General features: G+C 44.0%; 3 protein-coding genes and 1 pseudogene across 14 annotated transcripts in view; 1 reads left to right on the top strand and 3 right to left on the bottom strand.

Moving 5' to 3' along the window:
* Positions 1-4,042, bottom strand: part of UEVLD (UEV and lactate/malate dehyrogenase domains) — a 71,425-nt gene extending 67,383 nt beyond the window's left edge. For 7 of the 11 annotated variants that reach the window (XM_005578434.4, XM_005578438.4, XM_065528405.1 and 4 more), the window contains exon 1: positions 3,921-4,042. In XM_005578434.4, coding sequence (XP_005578491.4) covers positions 3,921-3,962 — 42 coding nt within the window. In that variant the 5' untranslated portion in view covers positions 3,963-4,042. Of the gene's footprint in view, positions 1-3,897 lie in introns of all 11 variants that reach the window. The other 4 variants (XM_005578431.4, XM_074014073.1, XM_074014072.1 and 1 more) reach the window with 1 other exon arrangement.
* A 42-nt stretch (positions 4,043-4,084) lies between these two features.
* MISFA (mitochondrial sheath formation associated) lies at positions 4,085-19,060 on the top strand. 2 transcript variants are annotated; one of them, XM_065528409.2, is made up of 4 exons: positions 14,822-15,026; positions 16,116-16,204; positions 18,225-18,262; positions 18,949-19,060. In XM_065528409.2, exons 1-3 carry the CDS (start codon positions 14,958-14,960, stop codon positions 18,244-18,246), a joined length of 180 nt encoding a protein of 59 aa, XP_065384481.1. In that variant the 5' UTR covers positions 14,822-14,957; the 3' UTR covers positions 18,247-18,262; positions 18,949-19,060. The 2 variants fall into 2 exon arrangements, 1 of the variants encoding a protein (XP_065384481.1); XR_012423367.1 differs by lacking the exons at positions 14,822-15,026; positions 16,116-16,204 and adding an exon at positions 4,085-4,148.
* Positions 10,650-11,445, bottom strand: LOC102133575 (mitochondrial carrier homolog 1 pseudogene; annotated as a pseudogene).
* A 2,222-nt stretch (positions 19,061-21,282) lies between the features above and the next one.
* Positions 21,283-27,842, bottom strand: part of SPTY2D1 (SPT2 chromatin protein domain containing 1) — a 28,445-nt gene continuing 21,885 nt past the window's right edge. Inside the window, exons 4-6 of the mRNA XM_005578430.4 lie at positions 27,494-27,665; positions 26,660-26,737; positions 21,283-24,836 (exon numbers count right to left, since the gene is read on the bottom strand). Coding sequence (XP_005578487.1) covers positions 24,743-24,836; positions 26,660-26,737; positions 27,494-27,665 — 344 coding nt within the window. The 3' untranslated portion in view covers positions 21,283-24,742. The remainder of the gene's footprint in view (positions 24,837-26,659; positions 26,738-27,493; positions 27,666-27,842) is intronic.

Here is a 27,842-nt window from a genome sequence, read left to right as displayed (position 1 = left end):
TCGCTCTGCCGCCCAGGCTGGAGTGCAGTGGCCGGATCTCAGCTCACTGCAAGCTCCGCCTCCCGGGTTCACGCCATTCTCCTGCCTCAGGCTCCCGAGTAGCTGGGATTACAGGCGCCCGCCACCTCGCCCGGCTAGTTTTTTGTATTTTTTAGTAGAGACGGGGTTTCACCGTGTCAGCCAGGATGGTCTCGATCTCCTGACCTCGTGATCCGCCCGTCTCGGCCTCCCAAAGTGCTGGGATTACAGGCTTGAGCCACCACGCCCGGCCTTGTGTATTATTTTAAAACGGTTTGCATATTCTGAGCCTATACCATTTATATTTTTAGGTTTTAAAGTTGTCTTTTACATTTAGGTCTTTAATCCACTGGAAATTTTTATGTTTGGCGTAAGGTAGGAATACAAGGTACAATTTCATTTTTCCCATGTGGATATTCACTTTTCTCTGCATTCTCCTTTCGCGAGTTATCTGCAATGTCTTCTGTTTTATATTGCATTTCCAAACATGTATGACTATGATTCTAGGCCCTTTAGTCTGTTTCACTGGTTAGTCTATTCCACACCAATGCCACACTAAATTTTACTTGCCAGTACTGATATTTGGTAGAGCAAGTCCTCAAATCTATCATCTATTCTTTCTTTCTTCTTCTTCTTTTTTTTTTTTTGAGACAGAGTATTGCTCTGTGGCTCAGGCTGGGGCGCATTGGCGCATTCTCAGCTCACTGCAACCTCTGCCTCCTGGGTTCAAGCGATTCTCCTGCCTCAGCCTTCCAAGTGACTGGGGCTACAGGTGCCCACCACCATGCCCAGTTTTTATATTTTTTAGTGGAGAGGAGGTTTCACCATGTTGGCCAGGCTGGTCTCGAACTCCTGACCTCAAGTGACCCACCCACCTCAGCCTCCCAAGTGCTGGGATTACAGGCGTGAGCCACACCACGCCCAGCCCTCATAGCTATTCTTTTTCCATAACAATGTCAAAGTTATCCTTGGCCTTCGGCTCTTTTAAATGAATTTTAGAATCAGTTTGAAGTTTCCAAGAACTGCATTGACCCTATAGATCAATTTGGGGAGAACTGACAATCTTCACATCTATGAAACTGGGATATCTATTTAATAAGATTTTTTACTTTCTCCATAGTTGCTTAATTTTTTAATGTACTGATCATTTCTCCATCGATTTTTCCACAACAAAATTATTTCTTAAGTTTTTAAAAATTTTAAATTCATTTATTTTTTATTTTTTTGAGATGGAGTCTCCCTCTGTTGCCCAGGCTGGAGTGCAGTGGCACAACCTGAGGTTACTGAAACCTCCACCTCCCAGGTTCAAGCGATTCTCCTGCTTCAGCCTCCCAAGTAGGTGGGATTACAGGCACGTGCCACCATGCCTGGCTTATTTTTTTGTATTTTTAGTAGAGATGGGGTTTCACCATGTTGGATAGGCTGATCTCGAACTCCTGGCCTCAGGTGATCCACATGCCTCGGCCTCCCAAAGTGTTGGCATTACAGGCATGAGCCACCGTGCCTGGCCTTAAATTTATTTCTATGTTTTAGAGACAGGTTCTCGTCCTGTCTCCCAGGCTGGCAAGCAGTGACACAATCATAGCTCTCTGCATACTCAAACTCCAGGGCTCAAGCTGTTTTCCTGCCTTAGCCTCTGAAGTAGCGAAGACTACAGGCATGAGTAACCGTGCCCAGGCTAAAACTATTTTCAGATATTAAATGATATTATTTGCCTACTGCAATGAATGGTCAGGGAACCTCAAATATTTGCTGAACTGACTTGTTTCTGATTGGTTTCCTTAATTTATACAGCAAACAAATACTTATTAATAATAAGCTACCCCAGCCTGGCCAATATGATGAAACCTCATCTCTACTAAAAATACAAAAAAATATTAGCCAGGCGTGGTGGCAGGCGCCTGTAGTTCCAGCGGCTAAGGCAGGAGAATCGCTTGAACCCAGAAGGCGGGGATTGCAGTGAGCAGAGATCGCGCCACTGCACTCCAGCCTGGCTGACAGAGCGAGACTCCGTCTCAAAATGAATAATAATAATAATAATAATAATAACAATAAGTTATCTATGTGCCAGACTCTATGCTATGCACTGACGGAAAAAAGAAAATCCTCTACTATTCTACTCTCACCCTTGAAAAAACCATTGTCTCTCTTCTTTTCCTTCATTCCAGTTCCACCAAAAATATGCTCTATGCTTGAATCTTTTTTTTTTTTTTTTTTTTTTGAGGCGGAGTCTCGCTCTGTCGCCCAGGCTGGAGGGCAGTGGCCGGATCTCGGCTCACTGCAAGCTCCGCCTCCCGGGTTTACGCCATTCTCCTGCCTCAGCCTCCTGAGTAGCTGGGACTACAGGCGCCGGCCACCTCGCCCGGCTAGTTTTTTGTATTTTTTAGTAGAGACGGGGTTTCACTGTGTTAGCCAGGATGGTCTCGATCTCCTGACCTCGTGATCCGCCCGTCTCGGCCTCCCAAAGTGCTGGGATTACAGGCTTGAGCCACCGCGCCCGGCCGCTTGAATCTTAACTTGAACAATTCTTCTCATCGGACAATCCATCATCCTCTGCACATTAAACCTTGAATGGTTCTTTTAATTTCATGTGCTCTGAAGAGGAGACAGAAAGCGTAGTAATCCTAAGCATTATGATACTTCTCTTCCTACAAGATCTGCACCTGTCGCAGTAGATAAATTCATTCAAGTCCCTTACATAAACAATTTCAATCTTAAGGCTTCAAAACCTCCCACGGATATGTAAACTGCCCCAACAAGGAAAGAAGCAAGTATAACAAAAATGGCATAAACTATGGTTTCCGCATTAGAAAGTCTTAAGACGCATTAAGAATCACTTAAGGCCGGGTACGGTGGTTCATACCTGTAATTCCACCACTTTGGGAGGCTCGGGCGGGTGGATTACTTGAGGTCAGGAGTTCAAGAACAGACTGGCCAACATGTTGAAAACCCATCTCTACTAAAATACAAAAATTAGCCAGGCATGGTGGCGCGCGACTGTAGTCCCAGCTACTTGGGAGGCTGAGGCACGAGAATCGGCTTGAAACCAGGAGGTGGAGGTTGCAGTGAGCCGAGATCGCGCCACTGCACTCCAGCCTGGGCGACAGAGCAAGACTCTGTCAAAGAAAAAAAAAACCTTAACTAGGAAACTGGTGAAAACTAGTTTTCTTAACTAGAAAATTGGTGGGGATTTCCTCAGATTGTACACCGGGAACTCAGGTTAGTCAGGTCTCGGAAATAAAGGTCAGATTTCTAGGTCGGCCCGCCTACTCCCCAACCTTCCAACATTAACATCTCTCCAGGGCCTTCAAGCTCTGTCTTCATCCCTAAATCCACTCAGCTCTTTCATTCACAGCACAGTTATTTAGTACTTATGTTGTTGTCAAACACAGTGGCTAGATGAAGGGAATACAAAAGCACAATCTTTGCAGTCAAAGGGGCTCACAGCAAGAGTAAGGTTTGTAAATACATAATTACTCCACAATGTGATAATCGGTATCTTTGAAAACAGAAGGGTTGATTCAATCTTCCAGGGAGTGACTGAGTTGGGTCTTACAAAGGATGAGCTTTGCAATTCAAGAAAAAAGAAAAAAAAGGCAGACCATTTCAGCAGACAGAAAGGCGTGGTTAGGCGAGTGCTGCGAGCTGTTCGAGGTCAGTGAAGCTGGGGGTATGAGGAGGGCTCGCACCAGGTGGAGGTTGGGAAACCTCGGAGTTGCGGGAGAAATCAGAATCCAGGTCCCCTCAGCCACCCTGGGGCCGCTCCCCATAGCCAGCTGCCCCCGCTCCAAGCCCCACTACAAGCCGGGAAACGCAAAACGGAGGCAATCTGGCCAAAGGCAGAGGAACCCCCCCCCCCAAGACCCTGAGGACCCAGACCTGGCCCTGCGGACTGCCCGCACCTTGCCAAGCAGCCGTCTCAGGCCCTCGCAGTCGAACTCCATCTCCAGCCCGGTCCCGAGCCAGGTCCCGCGACCCCAGCCTCCTGGCCTTGTTCCGGACTTGCTGCAGGACGGAAGCCGCTGAGGACCAAACTTCCGGGCGGTCCAAGGCCCCGCCTCTTTCCAGACTGAAAACTCCACCCGCATTCAAAGCACCGGGTTCAGCCGCGGCTGCGTCCGGAATCCGAGGTACCTGCTTCTTGACCCCGGAGTGGGCAAGTGACGAGGGCACGGCCAGAAACGCGCTGGCGTCAAGGAAACCACGACCCATCTTCCTGGAAGGAAACTTGAGGACACTTATGAAGGGAAGACTAGGAAGGACCGGAGTAGAATCTATAAAGGAGGTAGAAGCAACACGCGGTGTTCTTGAAGAGTTTCCAGACAGATGTGTTAAATTCCGCAGTGTATCAGGAAAGAGCAAGACCTAAAATTGCGGTTGAATTTAGGAAGGAGGCGGTAATGGAATTTCAGAAGCAAAATTTCAGGGAGTAGAAAGGAGAAACAAAGTCAGGAGGATCCTTGTCGGAGAAGCGGAGCCCCAGCATGAGGGTGGCGCAGCACGGGGCGAGGGGTTGCTTTTTAATTTTTTTAGGGGTGCCATAACAATGTTGGTGGTCAGAGAGAGGAGACAGCCAGGTGAACGAAAAAGTTGGAAAACAAGAGAGGAGGGAGGTGGGTGAATAAGGTCATTTGGAGAAGGTGGGCGAAGAAGAGATGCAGGATACAGTAATTTTCTGGTGTTATTTGGTCTCCTTGACCCGTGACTGACTTACCTTCCCTGTATCCCAGGCGTGAGCCGCTGAAGCGAAAAGTCAGGAGCTGGATATTGTAATTGTCAAGAGGTTGGGCGTATAGGAGGAAGATTGTATTTATAGGAAGATCTGAAGGGAGCGCTGCCCTAACTCAGGAGAAGCAGCTGAAAAGCTGGAAGGAACATTGATTCAGAAAGTATTTGTTGAGCATCTACTACTTGCCAGCAACTTTTCCAGGTCTCAGGATAGAGCAGTGAACAAAATACACTCAGATAGCTGTTGTCTTAAGGGTGTCATTCCTTTATTAGCAGAGGGAGAGCAAAACAATAAATGTAATAAGTAAATTATTCAGCGTGTCAGAAGGTTGATTATGTGTTGTGGAGAATAAATTCTTAAAAGGGTAAGGACATTGGGGTAGTTCTCACTGAGGGTTGAGGGAGTAAGTGTTATGAATCGGAGTGCAGACAAAGCAGAAGCCTAAGATAGGCATGTGCAGAGGGAGGCTCAACACAGCAAGAAGGCCAGTGTGGCTGGAGTAGAATGAAGTAAGACGGGAGTAGAGACAAGGAGGCTAAGTCAGGGAAACAAGAGGGAGGAACAAATGGTTTAGAGAAGTGGGTCTTTTAGTGTGATCTCCAGACCTGCAGCCTCAGATGCGGGGAGTTGTTAGAAGTGCAGAGTCTGCTGGGCGCAGTGGCTCAGGCCTGTCATTCCAGCACTTTGGGAGGCTGAGGCGGGCGGATCACGAGGTCAGAAGATCGAGACCATCATGACTAACACAGTGAAACCCCGCCTGTACTAAAAATACAAAGAATTAGCCGGGCGTGGTGGCTGGTGCCTGTAGTCCCAGCTACTCAGGAGGCTGAGGCAGGAGGATGGCATGAAACCAGGAGGCGGAGCTTGCAGTGAGCCGAGATCGCGCCACTGCACTCCAGCTTGGGCGACAGGGCCAGACTCCCTCTCAAAAAAAAAAAAAAAAAAAAAAAAAAGAAGTGCAGAATCTAAGACCTCACCCCAGCTTTGTTCAATCACAGGCTCTGGGGTTGGGGACCAGCAGTTCTCTTCTAACTAGTCTTCCAGATGATTCTGATGGGTGATGAAGTCCAAGAACCACGTGGGGCTTTGTAGACAATTGTAAGGACTCTGGCCTGTCCCTGCCCTCCAGCCAGAGACCATCAGGAACACACCTGTACTTAAACAAGTTGAGTTCATTATTAATAGGTCTTGCAGTGAGGAAGCAGGTGCTGTGGAGAACCATTGGGACAGCTTGGTGAGAGAGAGAACCTATTACAGAATTTGGGCGATTTCCGGGAGGGCTCAAGAAAGCCAGGCTTCACCCTGGATTGGGTGCTGTCAGAAAGCAGGGACGTTTCTGTGACTAGGTATCTGAATCAGTATTGTCTGTAAGATGGACAGACTAGAATGAAGATAAAGCTATACTTGGTAAAGAAGCAGCAGTCACTCATAATAGAGAAGAACATTTTTATATTTCATGGCTTGCAGTGACCTTGCTCTCTTGTCTCTTAGACAAAATTTTGAAATGGCCTCGTTGTGTCTCACTTTTTTTAGTCTGACTGACCTTGTCTCACTCATGTTGGTGTTCTGTGAGATTATGTGCCACAGAAGAATAACTGGGCCAAGCTGTGAGCATCAGTCCAGCTTCTAACAACCCTGAAGTCTAGCTGTGTCAGACCAGCTCTCAGATGTCAGGGCCTGCCTCTTCCTTTCTCAGGCTTTTAATCTGGGAGAAAGAGAAAGCCACTGGGAGGGTTCAAACAGAACAGTGACATGATCTGACTGAGTTTTAAAAAAATATTAATAACTCTGCGGTGTTGTGAAGAGGCAGCAGTATGGGGCAAGAGTAGGCCAGAAGACAACGTAGGAGGAAGATTACAGAGAAAAGTTGATAGAAGGGCTGTTAAGTGCATCTCAGCCAGATCTAACCAACCTTGAAACAGAACTGCCAGGGGCTCCAAGTTCTAATAGATGCTGCCAGAAATCCGTGTTATAAGGAAAAGATACCCATTAGCAGCAAGGCCAGGACGAGATTGTTCCATCTTTTATGAAAGAGTCTTTTATGGAAGAGGCCTTCCAGCCAAATCTTCAATTCTCTTCTGGTCTAGTCACTATACACACTTTATGCCAGATAGAGTGTGAGTGAATGTGTGTGTGTGTGTGTGTGTAGCATTTCCTTTGTGAAGGGTACATTGCTAAGAGTTTTATGTGCTTTATCTCTGTTCATCTTCCTAAGACCCTATGACCTGGATAGAATTATTACCTCAGTTTTACTGATAAGAAAACTGTGGTTTATTGTTATATTACCTATTTTCCATGTTTCTGAGATTCTGTTGAATAAGAGATATATTAATGATAGCTTTTGGGGGGAGAAGAAGACTACAAAATTAAACATACATACTGACTTTAACACACCTATTTCAAAAGAACTTAAATGTGAAATACAGGATATGTGTATAATTGTCTCCATTTTACAGATTGGAAAACCAAAGACTAAGGTTAAATTACTATAGAAGATGATGTCAAAGACGATCTTCCTAAGCTGTGTGTTATACTGCCTCTCACTGTGTGTGAAATTGTGATGACACTTTGTGATTAATAATAGTCTAGGAAACCAGCCAGGTGTGGTGGCTCATGCCTGTAATTCCAGGACGTTGGAACGTCCAGGCAGGCGTATCACCTGAGGTCAGGAGTTCAAGACCAGCCTAGCCAACACGGCGAAACCTCATCTTTGCTAAAAATACAAAAATTAGCCGGGTGTGGTGGCAGGCACCTGGAATCTCAGCTATTTAGGAGGCTGAGGCAGGGAGAATTGCTGGAACCTGGGAGGCGGAGGTTGCAGTGAGCCGAAATCTTGCCACTGCATTCTAGCCTGGGCAACAGAGTGAGATTCCATCAAAACAAAAAAGTCTACAGAAGTCTGAATTACGTGCCTATATTGCTATGCAGTTACAAGAGAAAGGCTGTATAGTACAGACATTGGCTTTTTTTTTTAAGTCTCTCCCTTGACTTCCATCCTGACCACCAGGCCACCCTCATCTCCTGAAACTGGTGCTGTTAGATCCTATAATCCAATTCGGTTGAAACATTCACTCTTCCCCAAGTACATTGTGTTCTTCCTTGCCTCATGCCTTACCTGCCAGGAGTATTTTATTATACTGTTGCACCTGTCTACCTCCATTTCCACTCCTCTTTCTGTCCTCAAATACTGTAAGGCCCTGGCAAATAAGGGTTGAGTCTCATTCATCTCTATATTCCCAGTGCCTAGTATAATTATTGAATAGTGTAATTATTGAAGATATAGACCCGCCTCTGTATGCATAGTCACGTATACAGTTTGTTTTGTGTCCAATTTCTGGAATGTTTGTAGATTTACTGAAGTCTGCTAGACCCCAGGCATCGTTGGTGGGAGCATAATTTGCTACAACCTTTGGGCAGAGTAGTCTTGTAGACCTTTGACCCTATAATGCCACGTTGGGAATCTGTCTTACAGAAATAAAAGTACTCAGGATATATGCACAAAGATGTTAATAATGTTAAAAGGGGAAAAAATATCCCAAACATACGCTGCATCTTTGTAAGTTTTAGAAAAAACACAAAAATGGCTTGTTCAAAATTAGAACTTGTGTTTTTGGTGCTCTACCTCTGATCTCTGTTTATACCCTTTGTTGCTTTCATGATTATTGGCCCTATCAGACATATTGTTAGGGGATGAAACCTTGTTATTCCAAATATCACACATATACATATTCTTATATACTTTTTTTTTTTTTTGAGATGGAGTCTTGCTCTGTTACCCTGGCTAGAGTGCAGTGGCATGATCTTAGCTCACTGCAACCTCCGCCTCCTGGGTTCAAATGATTCTCCTGTTTTAGCCTCCTAAGAAGCTGAGATTACAGGTGTGTACCAACACGCCCGGCTAATTTTTGAATTTTTAGTAGAGGCAGGGTTTCACCATGTTGGTCAGGCTGGTTTCAAACTCCTGACCTCAGGTTATCCACCCACCTCTTCCTCCCAAAGTGCTAGGATTACAGGCGTGAGCCACCGCGCCCAGCCTATTATATACTTCTTAAATATATGGAACTTAACTGTTGTGTTCATTGACAGCAATTTTGCATCTCAGGTCATCCTCAAATATCCTTTGTAACAACCTATGTTTTTATGACCTTGTGAATTAAAACTGCAATTTTTCTTAAGCTAATTCTTTTTGTAAGGATTTTATTTTATTTTATTTTATCATTATTTTTTGAGATAGAGTCTCCACTGTCGCCCAGGCTGGAGTGCAGTGCCACAGTCTCTGCTCATTTCAACCTCCACCTCCCAGGTTCCAGCGATTCTTATGCCTCCGCCTCCCAAGTAGCTGGGATTACAGGCGCCTGCCACCATGCCTGGCTATTTTTTGTATGTTTAGTAGAGACAGGGTTTCCCCATATTTGCCAGGCTGAGCTGGAACTCCTGGCCTCAGGTGATCCTCCTGCCTCCTCCTCCCAGTGTGCTGAGATGACAGGCCTAAGCCACTGCGCTGGGCCTGTAAGGATTTTATACAGCCTCTGCATTTTCATATTGTGTCTAAACTTGCATGCTCTTTTTTTTTTTTTTTTTTTTTTTTGTTGAGGCAGAGTTTCCTTTGTTACCTAGGCTGGAGTGCAGTGGCACAATCTCGGCTCACTGCAACCTCAGCCTCCCGAGTAACTGGGATTACAGGCATGCACTACCACGCCTGGCTAATTTTTGTATTTTTAGTAGAGATGGGGTTTTGCCATGTTGGCCAGGCTGGTGTAGAACTTCTGACTTCAGGTGATTCACCCACCTCTGTCTCCCAAAGTGCTGGGATTACAGGTGTGAGCCCCTGTGCCCAGCCTGAACTTTGCATACTTTCTTGTCATCTTTTTGCTTCCCTGGTTAACAAGAAAAAAATTGGCCATGATTAGAAATTTGTTAGAAAAAAAAAATTATTTCACCACCAATACATTTATTTGCAGGAGATAGGGTCAAATCTTACCATTAACTTTTTTTTTTTTTGGAGACGGAGTCCCACTGTGCCACCCGGGCTGGAGTGCAGTGGTGCAATCTCAACTCACTGCAACCTCTACCTCCTGGGTTCACGAGATTCTCCTGCCGCAGCCTCCCGAGTAGCTGGGATTACAGGTGCCCACCACCATGCCCAGCTGATCTTTTTCATATTTTTAGTAGACATGGCGTTTCACTATATGTTGACCAGTCTGGTCTCAAACTCCTGACCTCAAGTGATCCACCCACTTCGGCCTCCCAAAGTGCTGGGATTATAGGTGTGAGCCACCAAGCCTGGCCTTACGGACTTTTAAACTAGGTAGGACTAGAGTCACTGATCTGCCTAACCTCTGGGTATTTATCCTGCACACAAGGCATCACCAGTAAATACATGAGCATTAGATGAGGGGGACACATTCTGACTAATCACATGATTGCCTATTCAGAGGAAGGTACTGCCCTTGTATCAAAAGAAGTATTGAGAAAAATAAAGGCAGAGCCTAACATTTGCCTCCTAGCACAGGCTGAAACATGATAGTGGCCTTGTGCAGAAGAATGATGCTTTCAGCTGAGCTGCAAGATAGGAGCTGGACCAACTAGGGGGTTGGACAGGGTTGGGATCTGACCTGATTAGCCTTTCCCCATCCAATCTGGGCCTCCAAAAGCCATTCTCTGGCCCTCTGAACAGGCAGACTCAGCAAATCTGAGAGGTAAGGGGATTCTGCCAATTCCCCACCTAGCCCCCACCTCCCCCAGGTTTGGCAGGTGATCTAATCCCCAGGGTACAGCCTCACCCCCATCTGACCCCACATCTGGACAAACACATGACAAATATGGAAACTGAAGCCCAGCTGGGCTGGAGCACATCTGGTTATTGCTGCGTTGGAGTCATCTTGCAGGTGTCCTGAGATAATCAGGCCTCACCCACAGTGGCCAGGTTGAGACAGCGTGTTTTTTTTGAAGATGACTCAGGTTGCTCCAGGTCAAAGCATGATCCTGATGACACTTGTTGGAAAAGCAGGCTGGAGCCTCAGAAGAGCTGGCCCTGCAGCTCTTCTTACAGCAGTTAATCCAGGATTTGAACACCAGCGAGTAAGGCGAGAGCCCAGCCTGGGCCCACAGTTGTTCACAGCCATGAGGCTGCCGACCAGCAGGAAAGGGGAGGTCAGCATGCTCACTGCAATCTCCATCACAAACTTGATGTAGCTCTGGATGGACAGGGCCTGGCCTAACTGGGAACCCCAATTCTGGTCATTTCTCAGCCCCCCTAGGTGTCAATCACGCTGTCATCTACCAGGTAGTCATTGATAAAAGTGGGCCAGCAGGTTATAGCTTCACAAGAAAACTACTTCACCCAGGAGATGAAAGATCAAGCCAACAAAGAATCCCAGCAGCCCTTCCTCTTTGAAAATCTTCTCAGTGGAGCTCAGGACACCACTGTACTTGACCTCCCATCCCACAAATTAGACCATGCAGCACATTGAGATGGCATGCAGGGGGTGGGCCAACATACAGGACACACACTGCATCATCATCCCCTAGGAGGTCTCCTTCACTGCCTGCTTCAGAGAAGTCTTCATATCCATCCTTATTGGAAACCTGCTTGATTTCATCTGGAGGGAAAACCTTCCTGCTGCCCCCGTTACAAAGGAGAGGGGTCACATCAGTCGGAGGCTCAGACCTCGGAACAGCCCTGTCTTGCCATCCATCCCACCCATGCCCACTGCCACAAACAGCTTCAGTGGTCAGGGAGTTGTCTTCAGGCCCCAGGCCCCACCATCCATTCTGCTGGCCAAGGGTAGCATGGATGTGCATGGGCACTCTCGACCTTCACTGCAAGTTCCTGCTCCACCTCCAGCTCCTGCCATCTCCGTGGCACTACCACAAGCCTGGGGCCAGAAATTTTAACAATCACAGCATTGTTTATGGTGGCAAAAATTGGGGAAAAAATCTGAATGTACATTATGCCAGTTATTTATTGCCTTTCAGTTCCAAATCCACCATTGATTGCTTGCTGTACCATAATGAAGCTGGGCCCTGTAAGCATTTCTTCCTCGTTAGTGGAATGCTAACATTTTGTCAGTAGAGGGCCTTCGGAGGATACTACAAGAGGAAGGGCTTACTCTTCCTAGTTCCAGTGTGTGTCTATTCCTGATTCTGTTCTAGGCTGCCAATGGCATGTGTGAGAACTTCTAGTGGCACTCACGCTGTCAAGTATCAGTGGCTCCACTGCGGACTGCTTCCACACCTGTGTCACTGAGACAATTTTCCAGTGAGTTCCACCAGCACCCATTGCCAACGTTAGCCTGCAGCAGCTCATTAGACCACTACCGTCCAGTTGGTCATGTCCACAACTCCTCCAACATGTTTTGGATCTCAGCCCTGGAGGGGATGGGACTATTCCAAATTTATTTCTTCCTTTGGGTACTTTGCCTCAGCCCTAGAGGTAGTGACTACTCCCTATATATGCTGTTCCTGTAATATGTAACACTTTCTATCCCTTCTATAGTCAGTCACTTGCTCCTAGTTGATAATTCCCTTTATTAAAATTTTCAATTTACTGTGTGGTTTTCTGTCTCCTGACTGGACTTAACCTACTGTATCACTGGGAGCAAGATGAAATAAAGTAGAATATTATGCAAGAATTAAGAATAATGTAAGCTAGGCACAGTGGCTCATGCCTGTAATCTCAGCACTTTGGGAGGCCGAGGCAAGAGGCTAACTTGAGCCCAGGAGTTTGAGACCTGCCTGGTCAACATAGCAAGATCCTACCTTTACAAAAAAAAAAAAAAAAATTAGCCAGGCATGGTGGTACGCACTTGTAGTCCTAGCTACTTGGGAGGCTGAGATGGGAGGATCGCTCTAGCCCAAGAGTTCAACGCTACCACTGCACTCCAGCCTTGACAACAAAGCAAGACTGTCCAAGAACATACACTTCTGCTTCTGCCTATGAAGGATCAACTGTTACAGAAATTACCTTCTCTTCATAAATAGAAAATTACACAAAACATGAAATAATTGTTTTCAGATCTTGTACAAGAGACAGCACAAGACTGTGTACATTGAAAGAAAGGAAACCAGTGAAGGTGAGTCCTACAATTGCTCCAGCCAGGTGGCAGTTTTCAGGCTATAGCACAGAAAGAGGTTACCCAACTGAGCGTTTCACTGAGTTGAAGAGAAAGATAGCAAAGTACAGCAGAGGCCAGAATTCACAGGATGGATTACTAAGAAGAGGAAGCTCCATGGAGAAAGCTCTGTAGCTTTCCACAGGGGCCCTTATGAGTCTGGCTGAGTTCTGTCTGCACATATATGGGATAAAACTCGATGAGGCCTGGAAAAGATCCACCCAAAAGCAGTAGGCCAAACACTTATTGCAGTTCTTAAAGGGCAGGGAATTGTGAAACATTCCACAGATTTGAAAGATCAAGGCTGGGCATAGTGGCTCACGCCTGTAACCCCAGCACTTTGGGAAGCCGAGGCTGGTGGATCACCTGAGTTTGGGAGTTCGAGACCAGCCTAACCAACATGGAGAAACCCTGTCTCTACTAAAAATACAAAATTAGCCAGGCGAGGTGGTGGGTGCCTGTAATCCCAGCTACTCGGGAGGCTGAGGTGGAAGAATCACTTGAACCTGGGAGGCGGAGGGTTCAGCGAGCCGAGATCACGCCATTGCACTCCAGCCTAGGCAACAAGAGCGAAACTCCGTCTTAAAAAAAAAAAAAAAATCTAATACAGTCGGCCTCAGAGAAGGTGCTCAGAGAAAGTGGTCATTAACTCAGCAGTGGGGATATTAACCCTAGAGTAAAGGCTGCTCCTGGTCTATCATAAAGCTTAAAACAAACCTCAGAAGAATCAAACTGATCACAAGTAACTTAAGTGCACCTTAGAATAACATTTAACACTGTTGAAAGGAATACAACAAAATGCAGCACTCAGCGCTAAAATTTACCATGTTCAACATCTAATCAAAAGTTGTAAGACATTTAAAGAAGCAGGAATTATCACAACAGGCCAGACGTGGTGGCTCATGCCTGTAATCCCAGGACTTTGGGAGGATGAGTCAGGTGGATCACCTGAGGTCAGGAGTTCGAGACCAGCCTGGCCAACATGGTGAAACCCCATCTCTACTAAAAATGCAAAAATTAGCCCGGCATGGTGACAGGTGCCTATAATCCCAGCTACTTGGGAGGCTGAGGCAGGAGAATCACGTGAACCCAGGAGGTGGAGGTTTCAATGAGCTGAGATCACACCATTGCACTCCAGCCTGGGCAACAGAGCAAGACTCCGTCTCAAAAAAAAAAAAATTCTAGAGATGAAAAATACATTAAATGTCCATGATGTTGTAGCAGAAAAGCAAAAAAGATACTTGGTGACCTCTGAGAGGGTATCTAATAGTGGGGTGGGGCTAGAAGTCAGAATGCAATGCATGGAAGAGAGGTGTAGATTGGAAAAAGCTTTGAGTGTGGACCACTTGTTTAGGAAGTTTGGTCATAAAAGAAAATTAAGAAGTAAGACAGGGAAGGAGCCACAGTATCATCTGGAGGTTTCTTTGAGGAAAGGACAGGGGTACCTGTGGCTTCATGATGGTAAAGAAAAGAGAATCAATGGAGAGGAACTAACCCAAGGTGATGAAGATGCGGGTATACCATCGTGCTGAGGAACCCCTTGAGATGGGGAGGGGAGGTTTTGCAGGGACAGAAATAGAGACATCTGTCTCATTTACCTATAATTCAGTTTGTTTTATTCACATGTCATACATCTAGCAGCAAAACACCTTTCCAAATCTCTGCCTCTGGTGTAAAGAGCCCAGCTGCCCAAGAGGCAGCTGAGTCCTAAGTCTTGGTGCTGATCTGGAGCATCAGCTATGTGCTGTAGTGCAGGCCACTTAGGCTCTAGTCTAAGCCTCAGTTTTCTCATTAGTGAAATGGGGTTAACAGTAATACCTACTTCCTAGTGTTGCTGTTTACTGTGCAGCTGCTGGTCTGGGGGCAGTGTCTCTGGTATGTTTTGAGTCTGGGCCATATGACCAATGATGTCACAATGCCCTAATAGATTTCAGCTTCTCCACTAGGGAGCTGTGGATCCTTTGGAGCCAAGGACTCGAACAGACATGCGAGACCTCTACCAACTGAAGGTTTCGTGAGCACACTCCTTTGCCAGGATCTTGGTGAATAGTCTTTCACTGTGCAGTTGTATCTTAGAAATTGTTTTACATTTGATCATGATTGTGCTTGGCTGGATGTTTTTTGTTGGACTTGCATGTTACATGGGCACGTTTCCAGAGTCGATGGTAAGTAATGGCTCTGCCTGTCAATCCCTGGTGGTCAGTCGTGGTGCTGGCTCATCTTCCTGTCTGGGTTTTCTGACCAAATGGGAAAGATAATTGAGGTCTCACCACTAACTGGAAGTCAGAATGTGATGGGAACAAAGTTAGTGTCCCAGGCTACCAGGCTACTTCCCATCCCACTAGGGATATCCCTTTTTTGTTTTGTTTTGTTTTTGTTTTTGTTTTTGAGATGTAGTTTCACTCTTGTTGCCCAGGCTGGAGTGCAGTGGCGCAATCTCGGCTCACCGCAACCTCCGCCTCCCGGGTTCAAGCGATCCTTCTGCCTCACTCTCCCGAGTAGCTGGGATTACAAGCATGCACCACCACACCTGGCTAATTTTGTGTTTTTATTAGAAATGGGGTTTCTCCATGTTGGTCAGGCTGGTCTCAAAGTGCCAACCTCAGGTGATCCACCCACCTCGGCCTCCCAAAGTGCTGGGATTACAGGCGTGAGCCACCATGCCTGGCTGGGGACATACCTTTTTTTTTTTTTTTTTTTTGAGATGGAGTCTTGCTCTGTTGCCCAGGCTGGAGTGCAGTGGCATGATCTCGGCTCACTGCAAGCTCCGCCTCCCGGGTTCACGCCATTCTCCTGCCTCAGCCTCCCGAGTAGCTGGGACTACAGGCGCCCACCACCATGCCCGGCTAATTTTTTGTATTTTTAGCAGATACGGGGTTTCACCGTGTTAGCCAGGATGGTCTTGATATCCTGACCTCGTGAACCGCCCTCCTTGGCTTCCCAAAGTACTGGGATTACCAGGGTGAGCCACTGCGCCCAGTTGGGACATCCTTTTAAGTCTTTCTTTTTTTACCCCTCTCTTGCATATATAGCTGCACTTGTTTCAAAGCACTATGGAATTTGCAAGGGGTCTGCTGGAGACCATATTTGACTTCTGGGTTTCAGGCCAAGTGGATCAGTGGTTGTTGGTAGGAAGGGGGACGGTAGGGATTGGTGGGGACTTTTAGCAGCCCTTCTAGTCCCACACAGAGGCGGTTACCCTCTGGGCCAGTGAGTAGAGCCATCTCTGCCCTCAAATTTTCTTTCTGATTCAGCCTCCAACTCTGAAGTGGCAGGAGAGGTGGCCTGTTCAGGAGAGCAAGACACAACTGAGGAGGCAGGCTTTAGATGAAGATCTGCCGCAGTAAGTGGGTGGTCAGGTCTGGTGGGCTGGATTCCTCTCTTTCCAAAGTACTTGGTAGAACCCTGAAATCTCAGTGGAGAGTGTTTATTCCTCTGGAAAATATAATAAACTGTGGAAGGGGAAATGATTTGGTGAGTACAGCTGAGGACAGCAGGCCAAAGTTGTCTATTAATAACCATGTCTCATAGGTGTTGTTTTGAAGAGTGTTCCCATCTATTATTTTTCTTCTCACAACACTGTAATATATTATACTATTAATAGCATTCTTTTTTTTTTTTTTTTTCCTGAGACAGGTCTTGCTCTGTCACCCAGGCTGGAGTGAGGTGCAGGCAGTCTTCCCATCTCACTTTCCTGGGTAGCTGATCCTCAGGGCACATGCCACCATGCCTGGCTAATTTTTTAAAAAAATTTTTGTAGAGACAGGGTCTCACTATGTTGCCCAGGCTGGTCTTGAACTCCAGGACTCAAGTGGTCCTCCTGCCTTGGCCTCCCAGAGTGCTGGGATTGCAGGCATGAGCCACCATGCCTTGCCAGGACCAGCATTTTTAATATCCCTTTTGGCAGATCCTGAAACTGGAGTTAACACTGAACTTGAGTTTAGGTCCTAACTTTGCGACTTACTAGCTATGTGACCTTGGGAAAGTTTAATTACTTTCTTTGAACCTCACTTTCGAAGTTTCTTCTGTACAACAGGAGATATCTGAGTATCTTGCTATTTTTGTGACAATTATATTTGGGAATTAATGTAAAGCATTTAATGCAAAGCTCAAAAATTAGCATTTAGTAAAATACTGACTTAACAACAAGCAAATAATGAACCAGTCAACAAAGATTAACTGGTGATAGTGACCTCAATTATTTACCTGAGGCCACACACAGTAACTCTTTGGTAAAGGTGGGATGCGAGCACAGATCTCTGTCTCTGGACTTAATGGCCTCCCGTACTCATTCCACTAGACCAACCTGCCTACAGGAAACACTAATGGCAGTATCCTTTTTAGCACACCATCTCCTGGGTTTCTTACATTTCACCCCATTTCATTCAGAGCTGTTTTTTCAGAGCTGTTTTTTTCAGAGCTGCTCCTATTGTTAGAGAAACGTAACTTGGAGAGTTTTAATAATATACTGATTACAGGAGCAGAAGGTTTTTTGGAAGCTACTCCAGAAATTAGGGGTATTCAGCCCCAGCCCCAGGTATAGTAAGAGCAGGACATGATGGCTGGGGTTTTTTAAATCTCCATCTACCCCAGGACTTCTGTGAACGCATTAGCCCAAAACAGTCAGAACTTTGTGGCAGTCCTGACCAGACCACTTAAACTATTCTGTGCCTCAGTTTCTCCAGCTGCAAAATGAGGAAACCAGCCCATCTTCCTTCTCTTTCCTTCTCAGGAAAGTTGTAAATAGGCTCATCCTACATGATGGAGAATTTAACTGTACCATTTTATAAAATGCAAGATTTCTTTTTTGAACAGCGTAACGATAGCATATGAAGTTATTTGCTCGTGGCATACCTAGCCAGCTAATTCTCTTAATGAACCCAGGCTTTTTTTCTTTTGCATAGCACCTGATTGCACAAAGCCAATAGTTAAACATTTTGGCAGGTGACGAGTTAATGAGTATGATGCCAGCTAGGTCCAAATCACAGACATACCAAAGCACAGGGCCCTTTTGATAAATTTTCTTTAACCCAACACATCTAGCATCCTGGCCAACCATCCCATAGGTGCTCACGCTGACTGGATTGCCGAGGTTACAGGAGCTGATGTCATAATTGGTGTCTGAGCTCTGCCCCACTAAATGGCCATGAGGAGCCACTTCAATTCAGATTAGGCCACAAGCTCCTTAGTGAGGAGCTGCCATGCTGGGCCATCCACCATCTGGTGTCTAACAAAGACAGCCCAATTCCTCCGACTCAGGAATAGAACACTGCACCTTCCAGAAGCACTTGTTTCTTCTTGGGCACACCACTAGCTAAGAAGCCTCGTGATGATTGTTGTCTTATGGATGCTTCTCATTGCAGGAACCATGTGGAAGGGATATAAATATCCCCCAGGAGGGGTAAGTGTACCTTCAACTTTGTTCTCTATTCCTACTTTGAAATGTATTCCTGCCTCCAGAAACAAACTAAGCATGAAAACCCAACTCTAGTAACATTAGAAACAAATACTTTTATTTTATATATATATATATATATATATATTTTTTTTTTTTTTTGAGATGGAGTCTCACTCTGTCGCCCAGGCTGGAGTGCAGTGGCCGGATCTCAGCTCACTGCAAGCTCCGCCTCCCGGGTTTAAAGTTACTGTAGCGGTTGGGAGAGTTCCCATTTTGTTTCACGAGATCTTTAAGGCCCAGAGTCAAAGCTTTCTGAGTTGGGCGGCCTTGTTTCTGTTGTGCTAATGGACATTTTGTATGCCCAGTCTTTGATGCCATTTCCTAACGATCAGTCCACTTCAGAAATCCAAACTTCTCTCTTCCACAAGTAAACACTAGTCTGTAAAAAGGATCTGGTGGCAGATGTCTCTTTCCTCTCTCCTCCTGTTAGACCTTGGAATTTCTGTCTTTTCTCTGCCTCTTGTCAGCTCCCCAGTGCTAAGCTCCCCTTGCATCCAGGATCAGAGGCATTAGGTGAGACAGAATTGGAGGTGGCCTCCCCTGCCAGTCCTTGCCTGGGAGGCCAAATGCCTCAGCCCCACACTAGAAACCACTAGGCCCACATGACACACTTCCTTTTTTCCCCACAGACCCCAGTGGAAGTAAGCAAGGATGATCCTGGTGAAGTAATGCAGCTCTGAAGCTCACCTGACCAGCTGTACAGTTCCTGTTGTTGGTTTCGCATAAAGTAATTGCACATTATTTTGTCATATTTTATGTTAAGAAGTTACTGCACTTTTTAAGATGCATGAAGGCTTAGTATTCTGTTAGCTTGTAACAGGGAGACAGAGGGTGGGGAAGTAGTTGAGTGAATGGGAGACAATTGGGTCCTTCTGCTACATGGTCTCTAAGACTGGCATTAAGATACGTAGTTCGGTTCGGCCCGACACGATGGCTTATGCGTGTAATCGCAGCACTTTCAGAGGCCAAGGCAGGTGGATCATCTAGGGCCAGGAGTTCAAGACCAGCCTGACCAACATGGTGAAACCCCATCTTTACTAAAAGTACAAAAAATTAGCTAGGGCATGGTGTGGTGGCACATCTCTGTAGTCCCAGCTACTTGGGAGGCAGCAGTTGCAGTAAGCTGAGATCGGGCCACTGCACTCCAGCCTGGGCGACAGAGAGACTCAGTCTCAAAAGAAAAAAAAAAAAGAACCCTAAGCTTATACCATGTGGAGTAAGGACCTCATTTTTAATATTAGGGTTAGATACTAAAGTATAATTATCCTAATCCTTAAAATAACCTTCCGAAGCTATCAGCCTCATCTTACAGAATGGCAAAAATGAAGTTGAGGGACATATGTATCTTGCCAACACACACAGCCCTGGGCTGCAGAGTCAAGATTAAGATCCAGGCCTTCTGCCTTCATACTTTCATGTGCCAAGGAAAAGAGCTAGATAAGACTGTGGGATATCCAAGATCTTGCTGTTTAAATGTTCCCCTCACCTGAAAACCCAAGAAGTTAGGCCGGGTGTGGTGGCTCACACCTGTAATCCCAGCACTTCGGGAGGCCGAGGTAGGCATATTACTTGAGGTCAGGAGTTCAAGACCTGCCTGGCCAACATGATGAAGCCCTGTCTCTACTAAAAATACAAAAATTTGCCAGGTGTGGTGGCAGGTACCTGTAATCCCAGCTATTTGGGAGGCTGAGGCAGAAGAATTGCTTGAACCCGGGAGGTTGAGGTTACAGTGAGCCAAGATTGCACCACTGCACTCCAGCCTGGGTGACAAAGCAAGACCTTGTCTCAAAAAAAAAAAAAAAAAAAAGAAAAAAAAAACAAAAAAGAAAGTTGCCTGATAATTCTTTTTCATGACTACTGAAAAGATGGGAGCCTGAGAGAGACTTAACAGGAGTAAATACTTTAAAAACAAATTGTATGGAACTGTACCCACTCTGAGGATGACTGATACAGTTCCAATATTCTAAAGAAGTGTACCTTTTCCAACAAAGCAGATCTTTTGTTTACATAGAAAACATTTTGTCATTTTTGGAAGTTTGCTTAACTATTTGTAAGTGGCTCTTTGCAATGAATGGATTACCTTTTTTTAATGGAAAGAAAATAAATTCAAAATCTATAAGCAAAACTTTAGTAATTTCTGACTCTAGGTTTCTAGCATCTTCTATTTCTTATGTGATTTAGACTCAACACTTTCCAGTGAGTTAAGTACTTACATCCTCTGGCTGTATAGCTGTGCCCATTTGCCTCAATACATTTTTTTTTAGACAGTCTCATTCTGTCACCCAGGATAGAGTGCAGAGGTGCAATCTCGGCTCACTGCAACCCCCACCTCCCAGGTTCAAGTGATTCTCATGCCTCAGCCCCCTGAATAGCAGGGATTACAACGCACACCACATTTTTGTATTTTTAGTAGAGACAGGGTTTTGCCATGTTGACCAGGCTGGTCTCAAACTCCCAGCCTCAAGTGATCCACCTGCTTCTACCTCCCAAAGTGCTGCGATTACAGGTATGAGCCACTGTGCCCAGCCTGCCTCATGTACATTTCTAAGGACTCCTCTTCTCAGCTATCTCAAGCTGTTTTTATCATAAGAGACAGGACCCAGCTCATTTTGACAAGAGGAACAATATACCCAGCTGTGTCCTCCCTCCATTTGAGTAAACTTCCAAAACTTGAGCCACTAAAATAGATTCCATTCCTCTGACCACCTAACAGTTCTCCTAACATGGGTCAGAGAGCAGAACAGTTCTTTAAGCTGGTAGGGGGAGCTTAAAGAACTAACTAACTATCATGTTAGAGCAGACATGAATGTGTAAGGGAGAACAAGCAGAGGAGTGTGTGCAAGAGGCAAACCCTGTCTCTGAAGTGTGACGAGTATATCGAGGTTTCTAGCTGGAAAAATGTTCAGGGTGATGAGTTAAAGAATATCTCAAAGTTTTAATCAATAAATGCAAACCAGCAAAAATATCAGTAAAATATTTTTAATGCCTACAATTTCTTATATACATAAATTGCAAAACTTTCACCTGTATATGCAAAAGTATATTCTCTTGCAGGTCAACAGCACCAGAAAACAAGCTAAGCTACCTAAAAATTTTTTTAACTTGATTTGTCCATTATGTAAAAGACAGGATGGATTTAATAACTCCAAAGAAATCTCTATCTCACTCTTAATCATACACTAAACGTCTGAATATTTAATCACATCCACTCAGAAAATAAATAGTAGTCTAATATATTCAATACATTGAAAATAAAACAGCCAGTCTCTCTTCATATATTTATTCTCTTTCCAAACATGTTTTGGTCTCCTGCTATATCTCAGAAATTTACTAATAGCTGCTTTAAGTTACAAAATACAAAACAATTTATTTCTTAGAGAAAATCTTGGGGATTATATTAAAAATGAAAATTTGAGTTCCCACATCCGTCTTTTGAGACGGAGTCTCACTCTGTCACCCAGGCTGGAGTGCAGTGGCACTATCTTGGTTCACTGCAACCTCCGCCTCCTGGGTTCAAGCGATTCTCTTGCCTCAGCCTCCCCAGTAGCTGGGATTACAGGTGCGTGCCACCGCACCGGCCAATTTTTAAACTTTTAGTAGAGACGGGGTCTCACCATGTTGGCCAGGCTGGTCTCGAACTCCTGGTCTCCAGTGATCCGCCCACCTCGGCCTCCCAAAGTGCTGGGATTACAGGCTTGAGCCACCAGGCGCCCGGCCAGACTTACTTTTTTGTTAACGGTCTTTGAACGGTCTTTGAACCTTTTCACGGCACACATGTAAGGCTGCCTGTGACATGTGGTACCCTGGCCTCCAACTGGACATAACTGCATTTATAGTTTAGAGAAAATACAAAGTTCTGAAAGTAGCCTTAAAAGAAGTGCTCTTTGCTTTGACATACCAATATCAAAAGCAAGTGGGACTGTGCAATCAGAGCCATGAGTTTTATGAAAACTACTTTCCTTTCACATCGTTTGTTAGAAAATGCCACACCCATCATCATGTAACATTATTACAATCATGAAATATTACTACATTCGTGATTAACATTACCCAAAAGGCACATCTTCAAATGTTGAATTAAGAAAATCCAAAAATTAAAACAGTAGAGAATACATTAAAAATCAAGCATTTAATTTGTAAACCTTAATGAAATAACAGCCTACTCCAGTTTCTTCAAAGGTTTGTGAGCTTTTTATAAGAGTGGTCAGGAAGTGCAGAAGAACAACATGGAAGACAGGATTTGGAAACAAGTCCAAAATTTAAAAGACTTAACCTTTTTTTTTCTTTTAAATGAGACACAGAAGTGCTCTTTTATAATGTTGATGCAAATCAACATTTATATTACAGAAATGCACTCAGAAGTAACAGACACACAAGGTTAAAACCTGATTCTTCCCACTAAGTTCTGGAAATTTATTCTAATATAATGGTGCCTTTCTGTACAAAGAACGGTACCATATCATAAATTTACTACTAGTAAATTTTAAGCCACCAGAAATCTTTCAGCTGTGACAAGCACTTGATTGTAATGACAGATTTCAGAGTCTGAATATTGAAAAATATATATATCCAATAAAAAATTTTTGAAGGGGGAATAAAAGCACATAAATGGCAGCAGAGGAATTGGTGTTCTAAGCCTGTTTTATTACATGGGACATCACACTACCCTTAATTTCACTGAAGGTATCTGAGATGGGTGAGATAAAATCAATAGGATTTTCTGCTACCATTGTAACAGTTCTATATGTAGTTACAAAGGGTGTCATTCCTAGTGATGATGACACCTTTCATGGGATTCAACTTAAAAATTAAATCCTTGCACTTTCAAAGTTTGAAACTCAATTCAAAATGAGTCAGTCGTAATAGCCTGGCTCATATGGTCCCATTAAGGGAGGCTAACAATGGTAATCTATAATACCCAAACTTGAAGAATAAAGACTTTATGGATAAAAAGGAATAAACCAAAACATTTGGGCCGTTGAAGTATAAGGGCCTGTTGTAGGACAATCCCTTCTACTTCCTAATCTCCCCCATACAATGGCTTAAGATAGCCAGAATGTTTATTGTAGAACGTTTATTATTCCTACAAGCTTATGTCTCACTTCCCCCAAGCCTCTGTACTTACAGTCAAGGACAAATGCTCTCTAGCATCATATCTCATTTTCTGTTGCTGACAGTTCTTGAGACTTGGCTTCCTTCCAGCCTGATCCTAAGTCAGCCTGACTGGAACTACTTGGACTTGAAGCTTAAGGGATATTAAGTCTATATTTATGACTTTAAAAAGGGTGAAAATGAGTTTCCACAGCTCAGTAAAATAACGGTAACAAGGAACATCCCTTCCTACCTGGGGAAAAAAATCTCTTCACAGTGCATAGTTTGAAATCAAAGTGCAATATGGGCAAAAAGAGAAGTTGGTGCTCTCGATACCATAAATTTAGTTTTTGGTTTTCTGCCATTAATATTTGCTAACAAATTCAAGCTAAAAAATGAAGTCATTAATGTCATGAGGTACGGGGGCACCTTGGGATTTCAAAATATTTTTATGATGGGGGAGGAGAGGAGGGGGGAGCCTCACATGTTACTTCCTTATTTTATAAACTATTACTCTTTCAAATCTAATGTTTGAATAAAATATTTTTTCTTCAATATAAAAATGAACTTTTTTAGATAAAAATCAATCAGCACAGTGACTTTGTCTATCTTACACTAAAGCCAACATAACAGTAAATCTGAAAGGAAAATTTAGAAAACAATATTATGCTGTTATAACCTGTATTTTAACTTGAAAATTTTTTCATTAATTCTAGCCACCTAAATTAAGTAAGAATGCTCAGCATCCAATCCATGAATACAGAATTTATTCTACTTTGTACTTCAAAGTCACAGGATGACATCATATGATAGTTATAAATTCTACTCTACATTTTCAAGTTCTCAATCCATAGATTAGGACAAATCACTTTATTGCTGGCAACATTCATGGAAGGTCCAGGTTTCTCATAAAAAGACTAAGTTTGATTGGGAGCAGGGCAGTGCCCTACTCACAGATCAGCAGAATTATAGAAATCAAGAGACAACCTTTTTTTTCCTTTCAAAGTAGCAAAGGAACAATAAAAGATTGGCTGACTGGTGACTGGCCCCACATAAGAGTGCATAGCTCATCAGGATCAAGGCTGGCATCTGTGAACAGTTAACTTCATAAGAGCACATGTGGGCATTATATCATCTGCATTACAGATTTCACCCTGGAAAATATCTGAAAATATTTTATGCTCAAATGACAGCCTGCAAATGACAGTATGCATTCCTTCTCCTTGAGTACCCAAGTATAAATCTAAAATGATAAGGGGACTTCTTCAGTCTGAAGGCAGGAAATCCTTGCAGCAGAGCAGCTCTAGAATTTCACAAAAATAAAAGCAGCAGCTAACGCCTCTTCAGCTTCTTGGCCCTTCGACGTTGCATTTCTTCTTCTTCACGTCTCATTTCCTCTAAGTCCTCTTGCATACCTAGTCTTAAGCTGCCAAAGAATTTTTAAAGGGTATTTGTCAATATACATGAGATGATCAGTTTCCTTAAAAAGAATGAAATTTCCAACTGGGAGCTCACATAGATTGTGCTGATGCTGTCAAAATGCTTCAAGGCTTTACCACTGAAAACAAACTAGCAGGGATATTTTTTTACCAGGGACCACAGACCCAAATTGTAGTGGGAAAAAGAACTCACACACCACAAAAACTTTAGTATTTCCATTAAAATAATAAAATATAAGTTTATCTCAATAGCTTTTAAAAATAAACAGCAAGAAGCATTTATTCATTAACATTCTATTCTTGTTCTCTTCCAACACTTTAGTTTGAAATTTTATGGGCAAGAGGGAGAAAAAGATTTAGTATTCTGGCTTGAGGCTGAGGTGAATTATTTACCTATAATAACACTATGGCTGGGCACAGTGGCTCATGCCTGTAATCCCAGCACTTTGGGAGGCCGAGCCAGGCGGATCACCTGAGGTCAGGAGTTTGAGACCAGCCTGGCCAACATATAGTGAAACCCTGTCTCTACTAAAAATTACAAATATTAGCTGGGCGTGGTAGCGCACACCTGTAGTCCCAGCTACTTGGGAAGCTGAGGCAGAAGAACTGCTTGAACCCGGGAGGCGGGGGTTGCAGTGAGCTGCAATCATGCCACCGCACTCCAGTCTCGGTGACAGAGTCTTAGACCCCGTCTCTTAAAAAAAAAAAATGAACCACTATAAACAAAGTAATTACTTTTTACCCCAGTGGAGAAATTATCATTAGCTTACTATCAGATAGCCAAACAGAAATCAGAGGAAATATAATATACCTATATCCCTGAGGCCAGCAATGTTACAGGTTACCAAGATTGATATGTGTCTGATGCAGAAAGAAAAGCAAGAATTTGGCCGGGCGCGGTGGCTCAAGCCTGTAATCTGAGCACTTTGGGAGGCCGAGACGGGCGGATCACGAGGTCAGGAGATCGAGACCATCCTGGCTAACACAGTGAAACCCCGTCTCTATTAAGAAATACAAAAAACTAGCCGGGCGAGGTGGCGGGCGCCTGTAGTCCCAGCTACTCGGGAGGCTGAGGCCGGAGAATGGCGTGAACCCGGGAGGCGGAGCTTGCAGTGAGCTGAGATCCGGCCACTGCACTCCAGCCTGGGCGACAGAGCGAGACTCCGTCTCAAAAAAAAAAAAAAAAAAAAAGAAAAGCAAGAATTTGCTACAACAGGATTAGGGAAAGCGTCTAACATTTACTGTGTATCCACACATGTGAGGCACTACACTAGGCACCTTGTACACATGTCTTAATCCTCGTAATACTTAAATGAGTAAAACAGTATATTCTCATTTTACAGAAGAAAATAGGCTGGGCATGGTGGCTCACATTTATAATCCCAACACTTTGGGAGGCTAAGGCAGGAGGACTGCTTAAGCCCAGGACTTTGGGACCAGCCTGGATAACAAAGCAAGACCCCACCTCTTAAAAACAAACAAAAAAACCAGTGACAGTCCAGTGCAGTGGCTCACGCCTGTAATCCCAGCACTGTGGGAGGCTGAGATGGGAGGATCACTTGAGGCCAGGAGTTTGAGACTAGCCTGGTCAACATAGTGAGACCCCATCTCTGCTAAAAAACAAAAAAACAAAAACCAGTGAAAAAACAGAACTGTTAAGGAATTTGTCTAAGGCCCTACAGCTAGTAAACAGGATTGGAATCCAGAATTCTCTGGCCCAAAGCCCAGTTCCCAATGGTGCAACTGTAGCTATAAGCAGAAAGGAATTTTTAGGACATTTTTGCACAAGTGTGTTAAATTTTATGCTTACCTCTTTGCTTCTTCCTTCTGCTGCTCTTTCCAACTACTTTCCATGTAACGTAAGGCATAATCACTTTCATCTTTGTATCTGACAAAAGGAAATCAAAATGATAAAAAGAGAAAACTTCAATTTTCAAAAGGAACTACGTCCTCTCATTTAAAAAATCAGTATCTCCTTTAAAACTAAATCAAGCACACATTTAGAATTACTCCTTGCTTGGCAGCGAGTGACGGGAGTGGAGGATGGATAGAGGTAGGTTTCTGAAGTAAAGACAAGTTTTAGATAAGCCCTTATTACCCTCAGAGGGCAACTATTCTGAAGCTAATGTTCATGAAGGTACCAATCCTACAGTGCTTCTTCAACTCACTCACCTACATTTACTTGATAATTTATATTAAAATTTGAAAGCACGGTATATATGAAAATTATTTTATATATAATAATCTAATTTGAGCTTCATGACCATCATGAGGTGGGGAAAGACTTTAGACCAGAGGAAACTGAAGCAGATAGGTTAACGGACCAAGAACATACAGCTTGTTCTTTCAAGAGCCAATCTACTTCGACTACACTAAGCTGCTTCAATCTCACTAAATATGTATCTTGTAACAATGTAAAAGGGTTATTTTTTGTTCCTCATGCAAATAACTACAGAAACTATTTTGAATTAAATATAAAATATTTAGTGCTACAAGAGTACATTTATTTAAAATAACAATCACACAAGGGTTCCTAATTAAGAATTATATTCAGTGCCTCTACTATTAGTTTATTACCCCATGACATTAATTATTTAAAATAAAAAAAGGATGTCATAGTTATCTGAATCTTCTTTAGTCTTACTTTTTTCGGTCATAACCAAAAATTTCTCTAATGTGCTTGGATATTTCTTCCTGAGGCTCTCCTTCATCTTCGATAAAATCTTCCATTTCAGAGTCGTATTCATCATCATCATCTTCCTCTTCATATTCTCGCTGCCTTTTGTAACCAGTAGGGAAGGGAAGCCTTTGAGGACCTAAGAAACCATAAAGAAGATTACAACTTAAAATAGTTCCAATGCAGTTCTATGTAAACTGAAATTGTGAGTCATCATTAAGATGGTATCCTTAAAAACCAAAGCAAGCAGGCTGACCCTTAGCACGGAGTCATCATCCTTGCTGTGTCATGGTATCCAGGAGGAACAGCACTCTTG

The sequence above is a fragment of the Macaca fascicularis genome, chromosome 14 (genome assembly GCF_037993035.2).
Source record: "Macaca fascicularis isolate 582-1 chromosome 14, T2T-MFA8v1.1".
Classification (NCBI taxonomy): Eukaryota; Metazoa; Chordata; class Mammalia; order Primates; family Cercopithecidae; genus Macaca; species Macaca fascicularis.
This window is presented reverse-complemented; position numbering and strand designations above follow the sequence as displayed.